Below are 19696 nucleotides of genomic sequence, written 5' to 3' on the forward strand. Positions count from 1 at the left end.
GCCTTCTTTATGGTCCAAGGAAGTGGCTGCTCTCTAGTGGTGCATTCCTCACATTACACTGGGGAAAAGGGCATTAAGAAGAAGCTTGAAGCTAAAATGTGTTAACATTTACATGCATTTCAGGCTGTGCCTGCATCGTTTAGCTCACTGAGTGCAATTTGAGGCCCACGTCCAGAATGTTTTCCTAATTACCTTTTTTAATAATCTTCAGAACCTGGCTGTGGCTTTTACTTAATCCCTGGAGGTGCATTATAATCAAGCCAAGTTTTGTGCTTCGGATCTCATCTACTTTACATACTCAGCATCTCGTGGCATAAAGGTTTACACCTGTGGAGTGGCTAATGCCTATGAAGATGGGGAGGAAAAGGCCAGAGACAGTTCTGTTGACTCAAACTTACCACATCCTGTCAAACGACAGCCAGAGAAATAAACAATTCTTAGCAGTGGAACGAATGTAAATTCCTTTTAATTAATTGCACACAAATGCAATGTCTAGAGGTTCCTGGTATTTTCAGGTAACACTTTGTAAATGTGCCTGTAGAGAGCTGTAAAACTTGAAGAGAATGGGGCTCAGCTGCCCCAGGCTCTCGGGGCTCTTAAGCAGTGAGAGCACTAGGCACATTAAGATCGTGAAGAAATTGGGCTCAGGAAGGGAGCTGGCCAGCCACTGCATTAAGGAGTGGGCATTTGTGAGGTAACGATGTGGCTTCAGGAAATTAGGGTAGCAGGAACTCTTTGGCCAACCCAGTACATATGTGAAATTTGAAATTTCCCTAACCTCTAGGCCTTAGCACAATGCATTTACCTAACAATGCACTTTGCTCTCTTGACATGTTTGTAAAATGATCATGTATGTGTCTGTGTATACACACAGACACACACCACACGCGCCTGAGTACAAAGTAGTAGAAAGCATGATGGATGAGCCGGCCCGAGGCTGATTTACTGCTTCAGTCAAATGGAGGAGGTGAGAGGAGAGGCCGGACCATCCACCTGTGACACTTGACTACACAGTAATTCTACTCTATAGTAAATGAAATTATGTTATCAATTGGGTGGATAAGGGGGTATAAATTTAGGGTAGATGATATAGTTTGACTTCAGGATACACACTAGATAGGAGGCAAATTGATATTAGAGAATTAATTTTAAACACGGATCAGAACTTTAAAAATGTGGTAATGAATGTTGCCTTTCAAAAGATTCATATGTGGAAATTTTGATTAATCTGATGTCATCACTGCCAAAACAGAACTTACGGAGACACTTATTTAATGAGGACAGTTTTTATCCTCTGCCTTTGTTTTGGAACCAAGTCTGGTGACTTTTATGAAGAATATTGTTTAAGTCTTCCCAGAAAAACTATCATAAAGTAAGTAGGATTGTATGTATGCTTGCCTGTCCAGTTCTACAATTTTAAAGACAATTTTATAAACTTGTGATTAAGGGTGACAAGTGTGTAGCATCCCACTTTATCCCCATCCCATGATGATCTTGAAGGACAGTGATCTTTTAACTCATGTTTAATAGGGAAATGTTTGATTATTAATATTTTCACTATGTAGACTTCAGGATATCATTTATTTCAACTTTTTTTTTTGCTACAGATTAGGAAATAAATACAGTACCCAACATTCAGGTAACTTGACAAGACAGACCATGATAGTGGTTTTGCCTAGACACTGATGGAAGTGAGAGGCGTCCAGCTGTGGCCCAAGATACTCAAAGCCCTCAAAGTCTTCAGTTTCTGAGTTAAAGTTTTATTTGGTCCCTTTACTCTCAAACTTGGAGGACCCAAGGGGAATTCATGCTGCTACCTGGTTTAGCTATCTTATATTTACTGGTAATTTAACCTTTACAGGTTACTTTACATTGTTCATGACTTTAATAAAATTTTTATGCTAATTTCTTTAAGGGTTTATCACATTAAATTTTACTCTTATTTTTTTTAACTTGGCTGCACCACTTAACTTATGAGATCTTAGTTCCCCAGCCAGGGATTGAACCCCGCTGTGAAAGGGCAGAGTCCTAACCACTGGAGCACCAGTCCCTATTTCTCTTTGTTAAGAAGAAAACCTGTCGATCTCAACAGTCACTGGAAGTATACTGTTGTCTTGACTAGTTCTGGTAAATGGTGAAAATCCACCGGACAACACGTCCAGCAACATCAGACGGGGTCCCTCCTGTTGTGCTCCTTAAGTTTCCATGATGGCAAGATTCTCAGGACTTCCTGATGTATAAAACCTAATTCCTGCTCACAATCCAGTTTTCCTGCTTGTCTCTAGTAAAGTGCAAAAATAGTTAAATGTTAACAGTGTTAGGATACTGGTTGTGGATGACATTTAAACAGCTTATAAAAGTCATTTTCTTTAGTTCCTCCTAAGCAAAATTTCTTTTATAACTTCAAGTCAATCAAGATGTGTATCATAACCTGAGTTTCACCTATTATTAACTGCTTGACCGTGGATATATGAGCCTAAATCTCATCATCTGTAAAGCATGGTAATGAAATGACTAATTCGAAAGGTTTGTAAAAATACACACCACGGGCCTTCTCGGCTGGACTATGGTAAAGAATCCACCTGCCAACCCGGGGGGACACGCGTTTGATCCCCGATCCTGGAGTATCCCACGGAGCAGCGAAGCCTGTGCACCATGGCTGCTGAGCCCACAGCCCCAGAGCCTGTGCCCTGGGACGAGAGAAGCCACTGTGAGGAGAAGCCTGCTCACTGCAACTAGTGAGAAGCCCCCTCTCGTTTAACTAGAGAAAGCCCGGGGGCAGCAATGAAGACCCAACACAGCCAAAAAACAAAAACGACTATGGAAAGTGCACAGCACACGAGGTTTAACACGCATTCTTACCATATTTCACTTTCCAGGTCTGTTGTGCAAAAGGGATGGGAAAGTATCATGGAGGTAGTGAGTGAAAGGGAAAAAGGCAAGGTGGCTCTGCTTTGCTGTGGGGAATTCAGGACCAATACACAGGCATAAGAGGAGTGTTGTCCTCTGCCTAACAGATAACCTGGCTTATGCCACGCTGTCCAGCTTGAAATAGCTCAGTCTGATCAGTGTAGCCACAGTGGTTGGCTTTAAAATAGCACCTAGGTTAGAGAGGGCCACTGAAGGCCAGGACAACAGATGTTTGAATGGAAAAATCCCTGATTTGAAGTTACCTGTCACCCGCATGAAGAAGAGACATGCAGTTCAGAAGCTGGGCACCCTGATGTACACTTTATGCCAATGTGCATTCTGAATGGATGGGAGAAAAATCTCACTGGGATGAAAGATTACACTCTTCCCTTGCCTTTCACCTTTATTTAAAATCAAAAGACGACTTCCTTGGTGGTCCAGTGGCTAAGATGCCACAGTTCGATTGCAACAAGACAGAGGCTCAATCCCTGATTCAGGAAGATCCCACGTGCTGAGGAGCAACAAAGCCCGCGGGCCACCTCTGCAACTTCTGAAGCCCGCTCACCTCAAGCCAGTGCTCGAGGAGACACCACAGTGAGGAGCCCACATGCAGCTAGAGCGCGTATCCCACCAGCCACAACTAGGCAAAGAGTGTGCAACAAGACCCAGTGAAGGGAGGAGAGAAAATGGGACTAGTCAAGTAAGGCACGGGAGTGACGTATCACAATGAAATTTTAGACTAGATCCATGTGGGCCACAGAGAAACCTATGGTGAAATTCATCCTGTACCTCCAGTGGGTTTCAAAATTCCACCAGTATTTTACAGCTTCCAGTTCCATCCAGGAGAATGGCATTTGCTTGGACCAAGAAGTAAGTTTTAAAATGAATGGAGCTTCAAACCCTAAGGACCCATGTCAGTGATGTGATCACTCACCCAGACATTGGCCCTGGCCTCCAGCGTTAGAAACGATGGGAAATGCTGTTAAGTGGCCCATGATGTCTCCCAAGGTGCAGGCAATGGAACAGACTTGGGAAGAATCATGTAATCAAAAACCTAGTCCAAGTTTCTTAATTTACAAATGAGAAGGAAAAGACAGTCTCACAGAAATGAGCTAAATATAGGACTACACACGCCACAGAATCAAACACCAAGTGGCCAAATAAGTTTGTGGCAAAATGGTTTATTTCAATGTCAGAGAATGCAAATTGAGGTAGTAAAGACTTTTACTTTGCAATCAAAGTGGGCAAGAACGTAAGCTCATCCACAGTTGGTATAAGAGCTTTTTGGGAGAAGTGGTTTGGTTAACAAAAAAATTCTTTAATTGGTCTGTCTTTTGACCCAGACATTCCCCCTTCCAGAAATTTATCCTGTAGTAACACTTCTAAGGGCTTCCCCGGTGGCCCAGATGATAAAGCATCTGCCTGCAATGCGGGAGACCTGGGTTCGATCCCTGGGTTGGCAAGATCCCTGGAGAAAGGAATGGCAACCCACTCCTGGAAAATCCCATGGACGGAGGAACCTGGTAGGCTATAGTCCTTGGGGTCGCAAAGAGTTGGACACAACTGAGCAACTTCACTTTCACTTCTTTTCAACACTTGTAAGAATGCAAGACAATATGTAGACCAAGAACCCTCAGTGCAGCATGTTAGGCAACAGTTGAATAACTGAGCCAGGAGCTGCTTCTGGGGGCTCAAATGATAAAGAATCTGCCTGCAATGCAGGAGACATGGGTCTGATCCCTGGGTCAGGAAGATTCCCTGGAGAAGGGAATGGCTACCCGCTCCAGCATTGTTGCCTGGAAAATTCCATGGACAGAGGAGCCTGGCGGGTTACTGTCCATGGGATCACAAAGAACCACGACTGAGTGATGAACATATAGGTGTGGCGTGCGTGAACAAAGGGATAACGTTTAGGTAAATGATTTATCTTTACTTGCACAATATTTTACAGCCAAAATGATTAACACAGAAGACACAGAGTGGAGAAAAGTCTGAATGTAGTTCATCCAAATTTGTGTTTAAAGATAAGTGCCCAAAGGTCCTGGAAGGAGATGCATCAGACTTGATGGTGGTTTACTCTGGGGAGGAAGGGATAAAGTCAACTTGCTCTCAGGCTTTTTTTGCTCTATGTGCTTCTGTGTCATCTGACTATTTGTAAATCAGTTTGAAAACAATCTTTTAAAAACTTCCAAAATGGGGCTTCCCTGGGGGCTCAGTGGTAAAGAATCTGCTGGCCAATCCTGGTGACACGGATTCGATCCCTGGTCTGGGAAGATCCCCCATGCGGGAAAGAACTTAAGCCTGCGCACCGCAAGTATTGAGCCTGTTCTCTAGCGCCACAGCTACTGCAGCCTTTGTGCCTAGAGCCCGCGCTCTGCAACAAGAAGCCACTGCAGTGAGAAGCCTGCGTGACACGGCTAGAGGGTAGGCGCTGGTTGCCGCAACCACAGAAAAGCCCTCACAGAGCAACGAAAACCCAGCACAGCCAAAAATAAATTAAAAATTTTAAACATTCCAAAATGATACTTATAGATATGTAGGCTTCGGAGAGCTGCAAAACCACTCTACCAGTCACTTATTCCCTTGAGATGCTTGTAAGTCCTCAGTTGTGACCTTGTGTACCAAGTCCTTCCTGCAGGAGGAGAACTCTCTTCAGAGACTACAGAACAAAGATGAGAAAGTAGGGAGTTGAATTGTTCACTAAAGACCTTTTCCTAAAGCCCATGCAACTGAGTACACTTGGTTTTCCAATAGTGTGTAGGTACGTAGGAGTGTGTGTGTGGGGGGCCACAGGTGATAATTTACAGGAATATTTAGCAGTGGAGAGATGGAAACCCATAATTGTTTCTGTCTCCTACATGTGAAATAAGGTAAATGAGATGTTGGGGCTGGGCCCCAGTAATACAGAAGGATGACATAAAGCACTTATCTGAAGCAGGCACATGGTCTTTTCAAGCTATAATAGAACTGTCTGTTTACAAAGTATTTCAAGGCCCGCCCTCCAGTCTGTCCAAAGGGCACAGGTCTTTATTATCAGAGCCTAGATGTCTCGCTAGAGTTTTGGCTTTCAGCTGAGCATGGTCCGTGGAGAAACCACAAACACTGAAAGAAGCCTAAGACAAAACACGCTAGATGGGTACAGTTATCTAATCACAACCAGAAGAGCAGATAAACCTCCGATTATATTTGGGTAGAGACCTGCTGGCCTTCAGAGTTTAAAATGGGTTGAAGAGTTTTGAACACCACTTAGGGGTCCTAATTTAAAGTGGCCTGGACTGTGACAATTCACATTCCCGACAACCATGGCAAATAGTGAACAAATATTCATTTAAATAACAGGCTCCAAAAGTGCCTGAATACTTATGAAAAGACAAAAGGACATGCAGAGGGGTGTGTCTTACCTTCAAGTTGCCGCCGGTGATCAGCAGTAGTAAAATTGTCTTCCAGTGTCTGGCAAACAGTCCTTACATACCTTGAGATACCAAAAGCAGAAACTGCAGATGTTGGTAGAAGCTGGCCTACTTATGACTCAACAAACTTTGTCTAAAAATGCTATAATAAAAACTGCAAACCAAAAGATAATTTGGAGAGAAGTATTTACAACATAGTTAAGAGGTTAACATCAAAAGGAAAAAGATGAATATCCTGGAGGAATAATTTCTTTTTTTGTTGTTGTTTTTTAAACTGCTCCGCATCCTCTTCCTTTGTTAATGAAACGCTTCCTAGTGGTGAATTCATTCCATATGACTTAAATGAAAACTTACCGAGTATCTACCCAGCTAGGCTCTTGAATTGGGTCTAGAGCATTAGCCCGTAACCTCTGCACTACAAATGGCAACTTCATATGTAACGAAAAACACACTCAGCACCATAAGAATGAAAATGTAAATGAAGCTATCAGATTTCCCACCGATCAAATTGGGTCACTTTTTCCTTTTCATGTTTTCCAAACATAATAGCCATGGTTAGTAAAGGACCAGATTATCAATGTATGCTAAAACCTCTAAGTGAAACATGGTTGGTACAGGGCAAAGCCCATATTTATGAGTTTTGGTGATTGTATCCTCACCACAGACTTGAAGTTAGCAACACTAATAGGAGGACACTAGGGAAAAACAAATCCAAGATGTAGGACATTGTATTAGGAAATGCATGCTGATGTTTTTAGGGGTGAAAGAGAAGACACATGCACCCATTTTACATAAAGAAAATATGGGGAAATACTGTTGAATGTGCCCAACTAGCTTGCTTCAGGGATGGCTGTGGAAGCATCCTTCATACTAACTCCAAATTAGAGATAACCTCAGTGTTTAGCAGGGTAGTTGGTATTAAAATAAACTGGTTACAAACAAACAATGAACAACTATGGAAAATTCATAATAGACAAGCTATGACATGGCAAGGTTTTGTGAAAATTCAGACCCATCTTTTAAGGCCTAGTTCAAGTGATAGCTTTTGTCTGAGCTTCTCTTAATCGGGGCTCCATCACCCCCTTTTCCCCCACTTGCCACTGCAGACTTACCACCGTCATTGCTGGCTGTCAACTCTACTATGAGCTTGCCAAGGGTAGGCAGGCCCCTGTTTATTCGTGAGGACTGATAAAAGTAGAGGTCAGCCTAAAGTAAGGAAGAACAAATATCAAAGCAGGAGACTTGGGGAGTAAGGTCTTCATCAGTGTTCAGTCAGGGACCGAAGGTCACCTGTGGGAATACCGCGGCACAGTGAGGGGAGGCAGGAGGTTTAAAAAAGCCCCCAGGCTGAGTGTTTAGGGCAGAGGCACTAGACTAAGCACTCTCTACACCATCTAATGTGCTCCTACCTAAGTAGATACCAAATTGGTTTTCGTTGATGAGAAAAGAAGCCCAGACAGGTTAACTAACTTGCCCACGGTCACACAGCAGACCAGAGAGCCAGGATTTGAATTAGACAGTCATATTTCAGCATGTAGAGTATTATTCCTTTCGGAGTGGCAAAGGGAAGGGAAACCAGATGGCCTTTAGAGTCTTTCCAATATCAACATTCTACAAATATGTCCACCCACACCCTGCAAACTGCAAAGAGGCAGATTTGGTCACTTGCACCTGGCAATTGATGTTAGGATAAGCGACGTAATGCTGGTGGTATCAGGCTCGTTTGTGAATGAGGTCTTGTAACTAAACTGAACAGAAGGAATTGCTACCTTCTCCCTGCCCCTTTTCCATTTCAACAAAACATACTGTGAATAACGGCAAATTATTCCACGTGAGACTCTCCTGGGCTGTGACTGGTAACTTACCTATAGCAATTTTAGGAATTCCTTTACAATTACAGGCAAAGTGAAAGCATGCATTCCACACCAATGATTTCTCTAAATTTTTATTAATTTTTTTTTTTTTTTACAGCTCGATCCTCTAGTGAAAAGTAAAGAATCTGAAGACAAACAAGTCAATTACATGTTTTTTTAAACAGCAATGAATCCTCATTACAGAGAACAATAAACAAAAGATCTGTGGCACATTATCTTTGGAAAGATCTTTTGCAAATTTTTCTTCTAAAAAAAAAAAAAAAAAACTATAATTCTCACAGATCACGTATGTCTCTTTCAAAGGACTATACAAGGCAGCTAAATTTTATTCACAAAAGCCCCAGGTCGCAGTTCCATTGCTGAAGTAGATAAAACACAGAGTCCTCCTTTTCTCTGCGCTGCACAACTTCCCGCTGGGCACGTCACTGCTTCCCTATCCTACGTACAAAATCACTGTATGGACTACATAGCTGGCACCTTATTACACAATAATTAAAGAAAAGTTCATATTATTTTAGAGACAGACCAGTGATCTTCATTGATCAACTGGACGATTTATTCTTTTTTAAACAATTTTAATAATACCAAGATTTGACTTTCCTCTAAGGTTACAAGAAAGCAAAAAATATATAATATAATATATAATGGTAATAAATTAAAAAAAAAAAGGCAACCCTGCTCAGGTATCATCCAAAACATGATCACATTCAGAAGAAAACACACACACACATGATTTGGGACACACGTGTATAAACACACACACCAACATGAACAGTGTACACTTGATATCTGAGGAGGGGGTGTGCAGTCTTAACAATACATGTAGATGGCCTGAACAAAAGGCGGATCCTGCCTTCTGTCATTCAACAAAAGTTAATTAACAAAAGGTAATACTGCCTGTATTAAGCATCGCTTCAACATCTACTTTTGAGCAAAGCAAGTTATCTTGCTTAGGTCAGCCACTGCCTGTCTGAGCAGCGCAGCGTGGCCAGCCTCAGTGGTCTTACGCCCTTGTCCTTTCAGGCCGATAGAGTAATAAGATCTTGGCTCCCAGGGGGCTGTAAGTTTCCTGCCGGTCCTCTTGGGCAGAGAGGAATACAGGCAACTTCTCAACCCATTACAGTACCTGTTGCTATCCAGCACACCACGGAACAGAATGTAATGTCTTTCCCTGGGATAGCGGGAAATTTACAGCCACCTTAAGAGACGTGGTAGACGGTGCTTGTCAACTCCTCATAAATAAGAACTAATGAACATGGCCAGTGGTCACAATTCATTCCCAGATTTTTGGTGACTGACATAAGGGGATTGAATAGTTGAAGTTTATATGGTAGAAATACCACTTGTCACGTTTGTTGGAAAATCCCCCACACCACTCTGCCACTCCACCTCCTCCCACCAACAAAATGACAAAAGAAAACTATAGGGGAAAAAAAAGTCCACAAACTCTAAGTAGAACCAAAAACAAAAGAAGCAACTCACTAGAGAAAGAGAAAAGGGACCAAGTACCGCTCTCTCCCTGATGCCCCCGCCCCCCGCCACAATGAACATATCTCTATGCCTGTGTTTCTAAAAGGCAGCCAAATATTCCAGCAACATTTAAATACTGCTAATCAGCAGTAAAGAGTGTAATAGATGGAGTGACAAGGTTTTTCACAGATTTTGTGTAGTGTCTGGGAAAATAAATCCTTGAGCAAAAAGGAGACTCTGTGGTGGGGGGTAAGGAATCAGAGCCTGATTTGATTCGTTTACATAAAAGATGCACAAAACACCTCCAACTTTATGAGAACAGAAGAGAAAAAGGTGTAAGTCCCACCTGATGTCTCTTAAAGCCATGGCAAAATGAATACAGCATTATTCCAAAATCTGGTTCGGTCAGCAAAGGCACAATAAATATATTCAATTCAGTCAGCCTCTTATTCTCTGTGTATGCATGTCCACACACACATTTCCTTGCATATATTAAAGAGTTCTGTTCATTTTGGAGGGCACAATGGTTTTTCTTTTTTTGCTTCTAAAAATTATTGAACAGGGATCATAAAATAATAAGTTCTTGATCCTACTGACATTAATATTTGAGGTACCAATTAAGGCAAGTTTTTAGCCAGAAAGGGGTATAGTTTGTTAGCTTCTAAACATCCCAAGATTGGGAATTAAAGGACACAGAATGAGGAAGATAAATGAGGAAGATAAAGATAAATTTCCCCAATTTGTCTTGCGGAAATAGTTAAACATTTTGGTCAAAACAAATTGTAAAATAAAGGTCCTTTTGTTAAAAAAAAAAAAAAAAGATGCTTTTTCCATTCAGTATTGAGGTTAAATCATAGCATCAGATAAGGCATCCTTCTGCTATAGTTCTACTCCTGATAACATGCCAGGTGGACCCTCCCATCTTCTACCATAGATGGCACATGGCCAACATTTCACATTCTTAACCCAGTGTAATTTGGTAAATTTCAGTGAAATGTCTTTCATTGTTTATCAGGGCCCTCAGTCTGGCTAAAACCTTAAATTCAGTGATTCACATTTTAATTATCTCCAGGAAGGACAGAAACATTCAACATTTTATAAGTAAAACAGTGTTCCTCCATTTCCTAGTAAAGATTGACAGACACACATACATACACACACATACAAACACGAAACTGTAGTGCCAAAGGCAAAATTTTTACACTCCATTTTTCACGCAAGATGTTCTGCATTTGCCTCACTGTGAAGTGTGTACTATTATGGTTGTTATGAGAACATCACATATTCAAAGGCTTAATTTTATAATCTAGTCCCTTCAATTATCTACTGCAGTACAAATTTTGCCTTTGGGAAATTAAGCATGCAATGAAAAAGTGCATATGACTTAAAAATCCTTTAGGTTTCTATATACAACTGTAACAGTGAAAAGACATTATGAACATGAAGGATTTATCAGCCACTACCCTTTTACATCCTCTATTTTAAAAGTTGCCATTAAGAATTCTTTTGGGTACAATGCATGTTGCAATTAAGAATCAGAAATACTCCAAGATCAAAATAGTACAAACTGATCTCTGCAAGGGACAAATAAAATCTTCATATAAAGGTCAGGGTGGAAAAGACAGACACACAAAGCATAAGGCTGCTGAAAAAGCAATCGCCTCTTCTAGAAATGGCTGGGAAACTGACTTGGGAAATGTCTTGGGAAGACTTGGGAAATGTCTTCAGTTCGGGGGCACTCGGCTCCTGACGAGACACACACACTCGGCATGGTCTGCATAGATCAGAGTCTGTCCTTAAGAACACACCCTTCCATACTGACAGGCGGCTTGCCCTGGGGAGTGATGGGGTGAAGGGGCCGGGAGTAAGAGGGGAAAGAGGGTGTTTAGTAACCACAGAAGCCTGATTGTGGTGTCTCGTCTCCTACACAGAAGAGCCTGACACAGTGCTGCAAGCACACGACCTTCCAGGCAATTACTGTTCATGTAACAGGCTGCTTTTTAAACGAGGAGTTTAGAAAGGATCGTGGCTCTGCCTTAGAGCAGCAATAGATGACATCGGTCCGTCAAGATCGCACATCAGTTATTACTGCTATTGTAATTCTCTTGCTCTAACCTAAGCTGGTGATAACCAAAGAACAGGCTGGATAATAAACGACATGGAAGGAACAGCTTCACACAAACAATTTATATTGCGAAAAATAAGCATCACTCCCGTCCTCTCTACATCCCTTTTACATAGTTACCAAGAAAGTTCTTACATTCATCGTATGGACTTTAGACCTCTTCATTATAAATAAAGATGGCACGCCTTTCTTCACTAATAAATAAATATGACAATGTCCAACACGCTTGGGAGGAAACAACACGCAGGGAAGTGGAATGGGACGAAGGAAGAAAAATAAACCAACTGCAGCAGTAACACTCCTCAATTGTGATACATGTGCAAATTCTACTTCTAAAAGGGATAAAAAGAATTAGCTTCTAAAAATACTACATTCGTAATAATGCTTCCAATAATAACCCTCAAAGTTTCAATGAAAAAAATCTGTGCTTATGGATATGTGGGAATTCTGGGGTTTCATATTTTTGTTCTTTTTTCTTCCCCACTTTTAGGTCATTCAAAATAAACTTGGCTTAATGTATAGAATCTGGCAAAAACAACTTACAGGAAGGCCACAGATCCTCTTCAGTCTAATCAAATCCAGTTGACAGTGTGCACTCTGGAGTGAAGGCATGCGGTGACTTTATTATTATTTTTAAGTCCAATTAACTACCCCAAATCTCCACAGCCTCTCAGGGAGTTAATTTCCCCTAGACAAAGACAATCAAGGGCTCTCAAAGTCTAGTTTTGCTATAAATATAAAGTAATTCGTAGCAGAAAAATATAGCCTCTCTAAGAAGTAGATTTCCTTTTTCTTTGTTCGCTGACAAAACTCTGAGTCGGTTAGACAACGTAAGTTTCCGCACAACTAGGCCACAGAGCAGCACCTCAAAATCCAGCTCTACTTCACAAAAATTAAGAAGCGTTTCAACCCTCTGGTCACGGGTAAGCGTTGGTTCCCCTCTTCCCCAAAGCAGAAAATGCAGAATACAGTCAATGTGACTGCCTCTCGCCGGAGCAGGGGACGGGACGGCGGCACCAGGCCCTCCGCAGCACGTGGCACGTGGAGATGCGGGCGGTGCTGGCGGTGGAGATGCGGGCGGAGATGCAGATCCTGTTGCTCCGTCAGGGCCGCCTCCCAGCACCGGACGGGGAACTCGGAGCTGGGCTGCACGTGCAGTGTCCAGGCAGCGGGGGGTGCTTTCAACTTTATATGTTAGGACAATACCTGGTATTATCAGAGCCATTGTTCATTGGCAGGAAGTGGGGTATGGCGGAGTCCTCCACAACTCATGTTTTATAGATGACCATTAGAATTTATTAAACAAATACTCCCCCAACAACTTAAAAAAACAAATTACCCACAAAACCCTACACCACAACTCACTGGTTTAAAAAAAAAAAATTTCCTTCTGGGAATGAACTAATGTGGCTACTGAGATGATGTGAATTTGATTTCAGAGTTGAAATTGCTTCTCCTCATTTCATTCGCATTCTGCTGGTTAAAAAAATATGGAAATGTTTCTAGACCAAGAATACGCCCACTCAGGCTACATTGCACTTCCATCCTTTAGTTAGGAAAGGCAAGATCATCTCTGAGGCCAGCCTCCTTCCTCTCTGCTTCTGCAAAACCATCCTGTCCCACCAGCGATCCCGCAGTTCTCAAGCTTCAGTGAACAAACGTCCTGGCCACCTCATGGTGCTTCTCTTCTTGAGTTTGGTATTCTAAAGAGACAAACGTCTGGACTGTTTTGAGGCTTCCAATGTGCAAAATAGTTCCCAAGGCATCGAATCCACCTGGGCCTCCGTTAAGGTGTTTTGGTTACTTGTTTTAGCCGCTGGAAACCCTGTCTTGTATAGTGCACCAGATCCATCAAACTGCTGTTGAGGGCCAAAGCGCACACACTTGTGCTGAGCTGAGCAAAGAATTCTGCGAACAAAGCAAACCCAAAACCACGTAAACACACTCGCACATGCAAAAATAAAAACACAAAAAGTCAAAGAAGTCAAGGTTCCAGAAACTTGATCCCCACAGTATTCTGTACTTCCTCTAGCACAGCAAAAAAAAAAAAAAAAAAAAAAATCACAATCTACTGTAATGGTTTACTAATTCTCCAAATCTCTCCAGTGGTTCTAAAAATGGAGGAACTATGTTTGTTTCAGCGTTGACTCTATAGTGCCTGGCACAGTGGCTGACATCATACTTTTGGATCAATGGATGCATGAATGAGCAAACAAAAATACCCAACATGTTAAAAAAAAAAAAAAAAAAAAGCACCATTAGTTTGCTAAGGAAGAAAATGAAGTTTCAAGAGGCTGTGAGGAAATTAAACAGTCATAGCCAGCTGGCTGACTGCTTCTCTACAGCCAGGCAAGAATACGTCCAGGCTTTCATCTGGTATTTACATATATATGCTTTTACTTAATGGTCACAACCACCAAACAGTTCCTCTGATAGGATGATCGATCATCTCCTAAACCCTGGATTTCTCCAAGGGCCTTCTTCTCAAACAAGACTCAAGACTGTTCACTAAGCTGTATTTTTCCTATATTGTTGCTAACCATCTTTCTTAATGTACAGTGAAAACTAACAATAAGCTCAGTATTTTAGGTGATGCCACTTCCCATGTCAAATGTGTTGTGCCTGGTGAGAGCTGATGCCTTTCCTTCTGCACTTGCTTTGCCCTTTTGCTAGCACTTCAGTTCAGGGGGAAATAATGATACCAAATGCTTCCCTCGTAGCTCAGTTGGTAAAGAATCAGCCTGCAGTACAGGAGCCCCTGGGGTCAATTCCCAGGTTGGGATGATCCTCTGGAGAAGGAAAGGGCAACCCACTCCAGTATTCTTGCCTGGAAACTCCCATGGACAGTATAGCCAGGCAGAGACCCTAGTCCATGGGGTTGCAAGGGTCGGACATGATTTAGCAACTAAACCACCACCAATGATACCAAAACTTCCAAAGGGGCACAGTGCGGAAGCCACTTCTAATTTAATTTTGCTAAGATCGAGTCACAGAAATCCATCTGAAGGAAACCTGTGACAGAATGGAGAAAATGCGAGAAGAGTAAATAGCTACAACTTCCTCTTCTTCAAAACACTGAACAGATGGTGGGACTGTAAGTTGGGGCAGTCACTGTGGCAAACAGTACAGAGGTTCCTCAAAAAGCTAAAAACAGAATTGCCATATGATCTAGCAACTCCACACCCCTGAGCATGTATCCAGACAAAACTCTGAACTAAAAAAGATATATGCACCCAGATGGTCAATTCATGATGATGCATGACAGAAATCAAACCAATATAGTAAAGTAATCATCAATCAATTAAAAATAAATATTTTTCTAAAAAAAAAAAAAGATATATGCACCTAGACTTTCACAGCTGCACTGTTCACAATAGCCAATGCATGAAAAGAAACTAAATGTTCACCCACAGATGAGTGGACAAAGATGTGGTCCATATATATATAGGACTACTATGCGGCCATGAAAAAGAATGAAATAATGCCATTTGCCGCAACATGGGTGGACCCAGAGATTATCATACTAAGTGAGGTGACGTCAGCAAGAGAAAGACAAATACCGTATGCTATCACTTGCACGTGGAATCTAAAATATGACAAGTGAACTTACCTATGAGACAGAAACAGACTCGCAGATACAGAGAGCAGACTTATGGTTGCCAAGGGGGAGGGGAGGTGAGTGACGCTGGAGTAGGAGTTTGGAGTTGGCAGATGCAAACCGTTACATGCAGCACAGAATGAATGGGTGAACAACCAGGTCCTACTCTATAGCACAGGTAACTACATTCAACAACCTGTGATAAGCCGTAATGGAAAATAATAAAATAAAGACTATATATATGGGTAATTGGATCACTTTGCTCTACAGTAGAAATTAACACAACATTGTAAATCACCTATAATTGAAAACAACAACAAAAAGGCCAAAACACTGAAGGGAACACGCAATGTTATTCCCCGCCCAATCCCCAAGGCCCGATGACGACCACCACAGAACCGTTTACCTTTGTTCTTCCTGGTTAGGACCTCAGCCTGTTCCCACAGGTCAAAGGCGGTGAGGACGTGGGAAGTGATGCTGACGTAGGAGGATGTCATGTTCTGGATGGCGACTGGGGTGCTGATGGTGGGGGGCAGTGCCCCGCTCCCCACGCTGCCGGCGCTTGACTGGGACCCTATGGAGCTGGCCGGAGAAGGGATCGGAGAGAGGGGGGACGGTGTGCCTGTGCCTCTGAGAAGCGGGAGAAAAGAGAACTGGTTCATCACCCAAACTGCTTCTGGAACCGCAGTCCCAGTCACCCGGGCTCTGCGTGTACCTGCCAAGATGCCAGTCACTTCTGTGAGGTCAAAGGGGCGCCCTTCCCCTTCAGGCTGTTGGAAATTTATTTGCTAAAGCACAGTGGCATAGCACCCTCCAAGTGGAAAAAGGAACTGGATGTGGGGAAGGCGGCCTTCCCTGGACACAGAACTGGGTGGGCCGATCCGTATTCCCAGTGTATTCCTGGGCCCTCTGCATCTGCAATCTCTTCTCTCCCCACCCCCTAATCCAGCTTCTCCTGGGAAGACAACACTTCCCCTGAGAAGGTGCGCGTCATCTCTGACATATTCCTTCTTTCATCCACTCAATAAACATCCCTGAGCTGCTCCTCTGCACCTGGCGCTCTCCCAGACCCTGGGGACACATCCCAGCTTCCTTCCTGTCACCTAACTTGTCTCCTTGCGTTTATCACGTCTCCTCCTGCTTTTCTATGCCTTCTCCTGCCTCACTAGCACCGTCTCTGCACGTCTAGCCCTTAGCACAGCGGGTGCTCTGGGTAAACGCCTGCCGCACTTGTGACTGGCTGAACAGGGGACAGTCCACAAGGAGACTCGGCCTCAGAGACTCACAGCACGCCCTCTGCTCTCCCAGGGACCGTCCGCCCGCACCTGCAAGCGCGCCTTGACATGGATCAGATGAGAAAGCAAGTGCAGTCACTCAGACCTAAGCACTGAGGCATACGAACGGAAAGACGGGTCAGCGGCCGTGACCTGGTGACACCCGCTCTTGGGCTCTGTGGGTCCTCAGGGATCCTACGTGTCCCCGGCAGAAGGCACACTTTGAAGGACTAGAGTAGGATCCCCCGCTGAGGGCAGCAATTTCTGTCTGCTTTGTTTACTGAGGCTTTCCTGCACCTACAACAAGGTCTGGTACGAGGAAGGTGCTCAGAGATGCCTGGTGAAGGACTGATCTAAAATTATCTGAGTGATACAGAGCAAGAAGTAGCCTATGGCATCCCTTATGTGTGGAATCTAAGAAGAAATGATACAAATAAACTTGTGTACAAAACAGACTCACAGACTCAGAGAACAAATGTATGGTGGCTGGGGGAAAGAGGGCAGGAAGGGATGGGTAGGGAGTTTGGGATGGATGTGTACGCACTGCTGTACTGAAAACGGATAACCAACAAGGGCCTCCCGTACATCACAGGGAACTCCGCTCAATGTTACGCGGCAGCCTGGATGCGAGGGGGGTCTGGGGGAGAACGGACACATGTGTACGGAGGGCTGAGTCCCCCTGCTGTCCGCCTGAAACTACCACAACACTGTTAACCGGCTACACTCCAATATAAAATAAAAACTTAAAAAAACAAAGTGACTGACAACCTGTTATTTGGGAATAATACCTCAGAGGTGGGAGTCATTTTCAGAGGTAAAGAAGTTCGTTTTCAATCAGGACTGTCTTTTTTTTTTTTAAAGAGAAGCCATGTGGGAATCTCCTCTTTTGAACCTGCTGGAAATGGGGCAGGCTTCTAGGTGATGCTCTTAAAATAGCAAAACCCATCACAACTGGGAGCTTTTCAAGGAGGATGACCAAATTTAAAAAAAAAAAAAAATACTAGACAAGTACTAAAGGGCAGGAAATTCTGTATCTTCACCTTAAAAACACCTGCACAAGGACTCTGCTTTTCGACAGTTCATGGGATAGCAGTTCACAAAGTGGGGGAAGGAATTTAGCTTGTTTTCTTCCTTCGCATCTGTTACAGATCCTGAAAAGATGGCAGGCAACTGGTTCTGCAAACTTCTCGTTTAGTGAAATGCCAAGAAGGCAAGCCGTACAGAACAGTGGTCCCCAGTCTTTTCGGCATCAGGGGCCGGTTTTGAGGAAGACAATTTTTCCATGGACTTTGGGGTGGGGTGGGGTGGGGTGGGCATGGGATGGTTTCAGGATGATTCAAGCGCATTACGTTTATTATGCACTTTATTTCTATTATTATTACATCAGCTCCATCTCAGATCATCAGCAGGCATTAGATCCTGGAGGTTAGGGACCTTTGGTCTAGAAGGATAAAGGACTTTGTCTCTGGTTCCACTAGCTTTGCCTGTTGCATCGTTGGGCATATCTAAACATCCTCAAGTTCTGAAATATGGACCCTGTATTCTTTGCAATTATCTTTTTATGTTGCCCAACCAGCAAATATTGTGATTTCTAATGACTCCTCAAAAAGGTAGAAATGTGCTGGTGATTTCAGTTGAAGAAGCAAGACTGCATATGAAAGTATATAATTTTTGACATGCTGAAGGCACACACACACACAAAGAAAAATTGCTTAGTCGTCTCTGACTCTTTGCGACCCAGTGGACTGTAGCCTATCAGGCTCCTCCGTCCATGGGATTCTCCAGGCAAGAATACTGGAGTGGGTTACCATTTCCTTCTCCAGGGGATCTCCCCGACCCAGGGATCCACCCCGGGTCTCCCGCATTGGAGGCAGGCGCTTTAACCTCTGAGCCACCAGGGAAGCCCAGAAGGCACACGAGAGGCACATGAAAAGAGCACTTAACACTGGGAGTTATTTCAGTTAGGCTGGTAATTACCTTGCAATGCATGGAGAAGGTGCCTGGGCAACCTTGGAAGAAGTCTTGAAGAAGTGTTCGTTAAGAGTGCGGGAATACTTTATTGCCATATCTTTTTTACAACGAAACATTGCCATGTTCAAAATGGACTGGCAACGCATGCTGTGAACATAAACATAAGTGGAAATGAAGCACTGCCTTGGAGACATGAGTATTACCACTACAGGGAGCGAGCCACCAAACCTTTTCCACCCTAAGGAACACCACTGGACTTTCCTCATTAACAAGCGGAAGAACACAAGAATCTCCCTGTACTAGCATCAGAAGTAAACACAGGTGAAACAACACCGATATTTGTTGTTGTTCAGTCACTAAGCTGTGTATGTTCGTCTCTTTGCGACCCCATGGACTGCAGCACACCAGGCTTCCCTGTCCTTCACTATCTCCCAGAGTTTGCTCAAACTCATGTCCACTGAGTTGGTGATGCCATCCAACCATCTCATCCTCTGTTGCCCCCTTCTCCTCCTGCCCTCAATCCTTCCCAGCTTCAGGCTTTTCCAATGAATTGGTTCTTTTCCAATTAATGGGCTTCCTTTGGGGCTCAGACGGTAAAGAATCCCCCTGCATTCTAATGGTCAAACACAGATATACACGGATATAATTTAAGTCACAAGACCAAAGAATCTGAGTCATCAGTAAAATGGCAGTAGATGACATCTCATAATAATTAACCACCAGTGGGATTAACCCCTTGACACACATCCTCTCACTTTCTGGTACTGATTCACCTTTATTATTTTCATTTTAAGAAAACAAGATATCAAACTCTCTTGGTAACATCAAGAGATGCAAAAGCAAATGTAATGCTCTTTAGACAAAGGGAAAAATACGCACCATAGGACAGCAAATATCTTCTCCTGTGTTGGTGTTGTGGCATCCGAGAAGGATTTTAATGACAATATGAACCTACAGGAAAATATACATGTACGTCAAGTCAAAATAGGCAGTCAGAAAACTCCAGGCACAAGGACACACTATGTCTGTCTTGGTTTCATATTGATTTTTCCTAAAGATGTAAC

General features: G+C 43.1%; 1 protein-coding gene across 5 annotated transcripts in view; it reads right to left on the reverse strand.

Annotated features, from left to right (window-relative positions):
- Nucleotides 1-8249: 8249 nt before the first annotated feature.
- The window catches only part of AFF1 (AF4/FMR2 family member 1), a 197521-nt gene continuing 186074 nt past the window's right edge, over nt 8250-19696 (reverse strand). For all 5 annotated transcript variants that reach the window (XM_043906243.1, XM_043906240.1, XM_043906239.1 and 2 more), the window contains 4 exons: nt 19512-19583; nt 18639-18779; nt 15794-16017; nt 8250-13697 (listed from right to left, as the gene is read on the reverse strand). In XM_043906243.1, coding sequence (XP_043762178.1) covers nt 13576-13697; nt 15794-16017; nt 18639-18779; nt 19512-19583 — 559 coding nt within the window. In that variant the 3' untranslated portion in view covers nt 8250-13575. The remainder of the gene's footprint in view (nt 13698-15793; nt 16018-18638; nt 18780-19511; nt 19584-19696) is intronic.

This window comes from Cervus elaphus, chromosome 6 (genome assembly GCF_910594005.1).
Source record: "Cervus elaphus chromosome 6, mCerEla1.1, whole genome shotgun sequence".
NCBI lineage: Eukaryota > Metazoa > Chordata > Mammalia > Artiodactyla > Cervidae > Cervus > Cervus elaphus.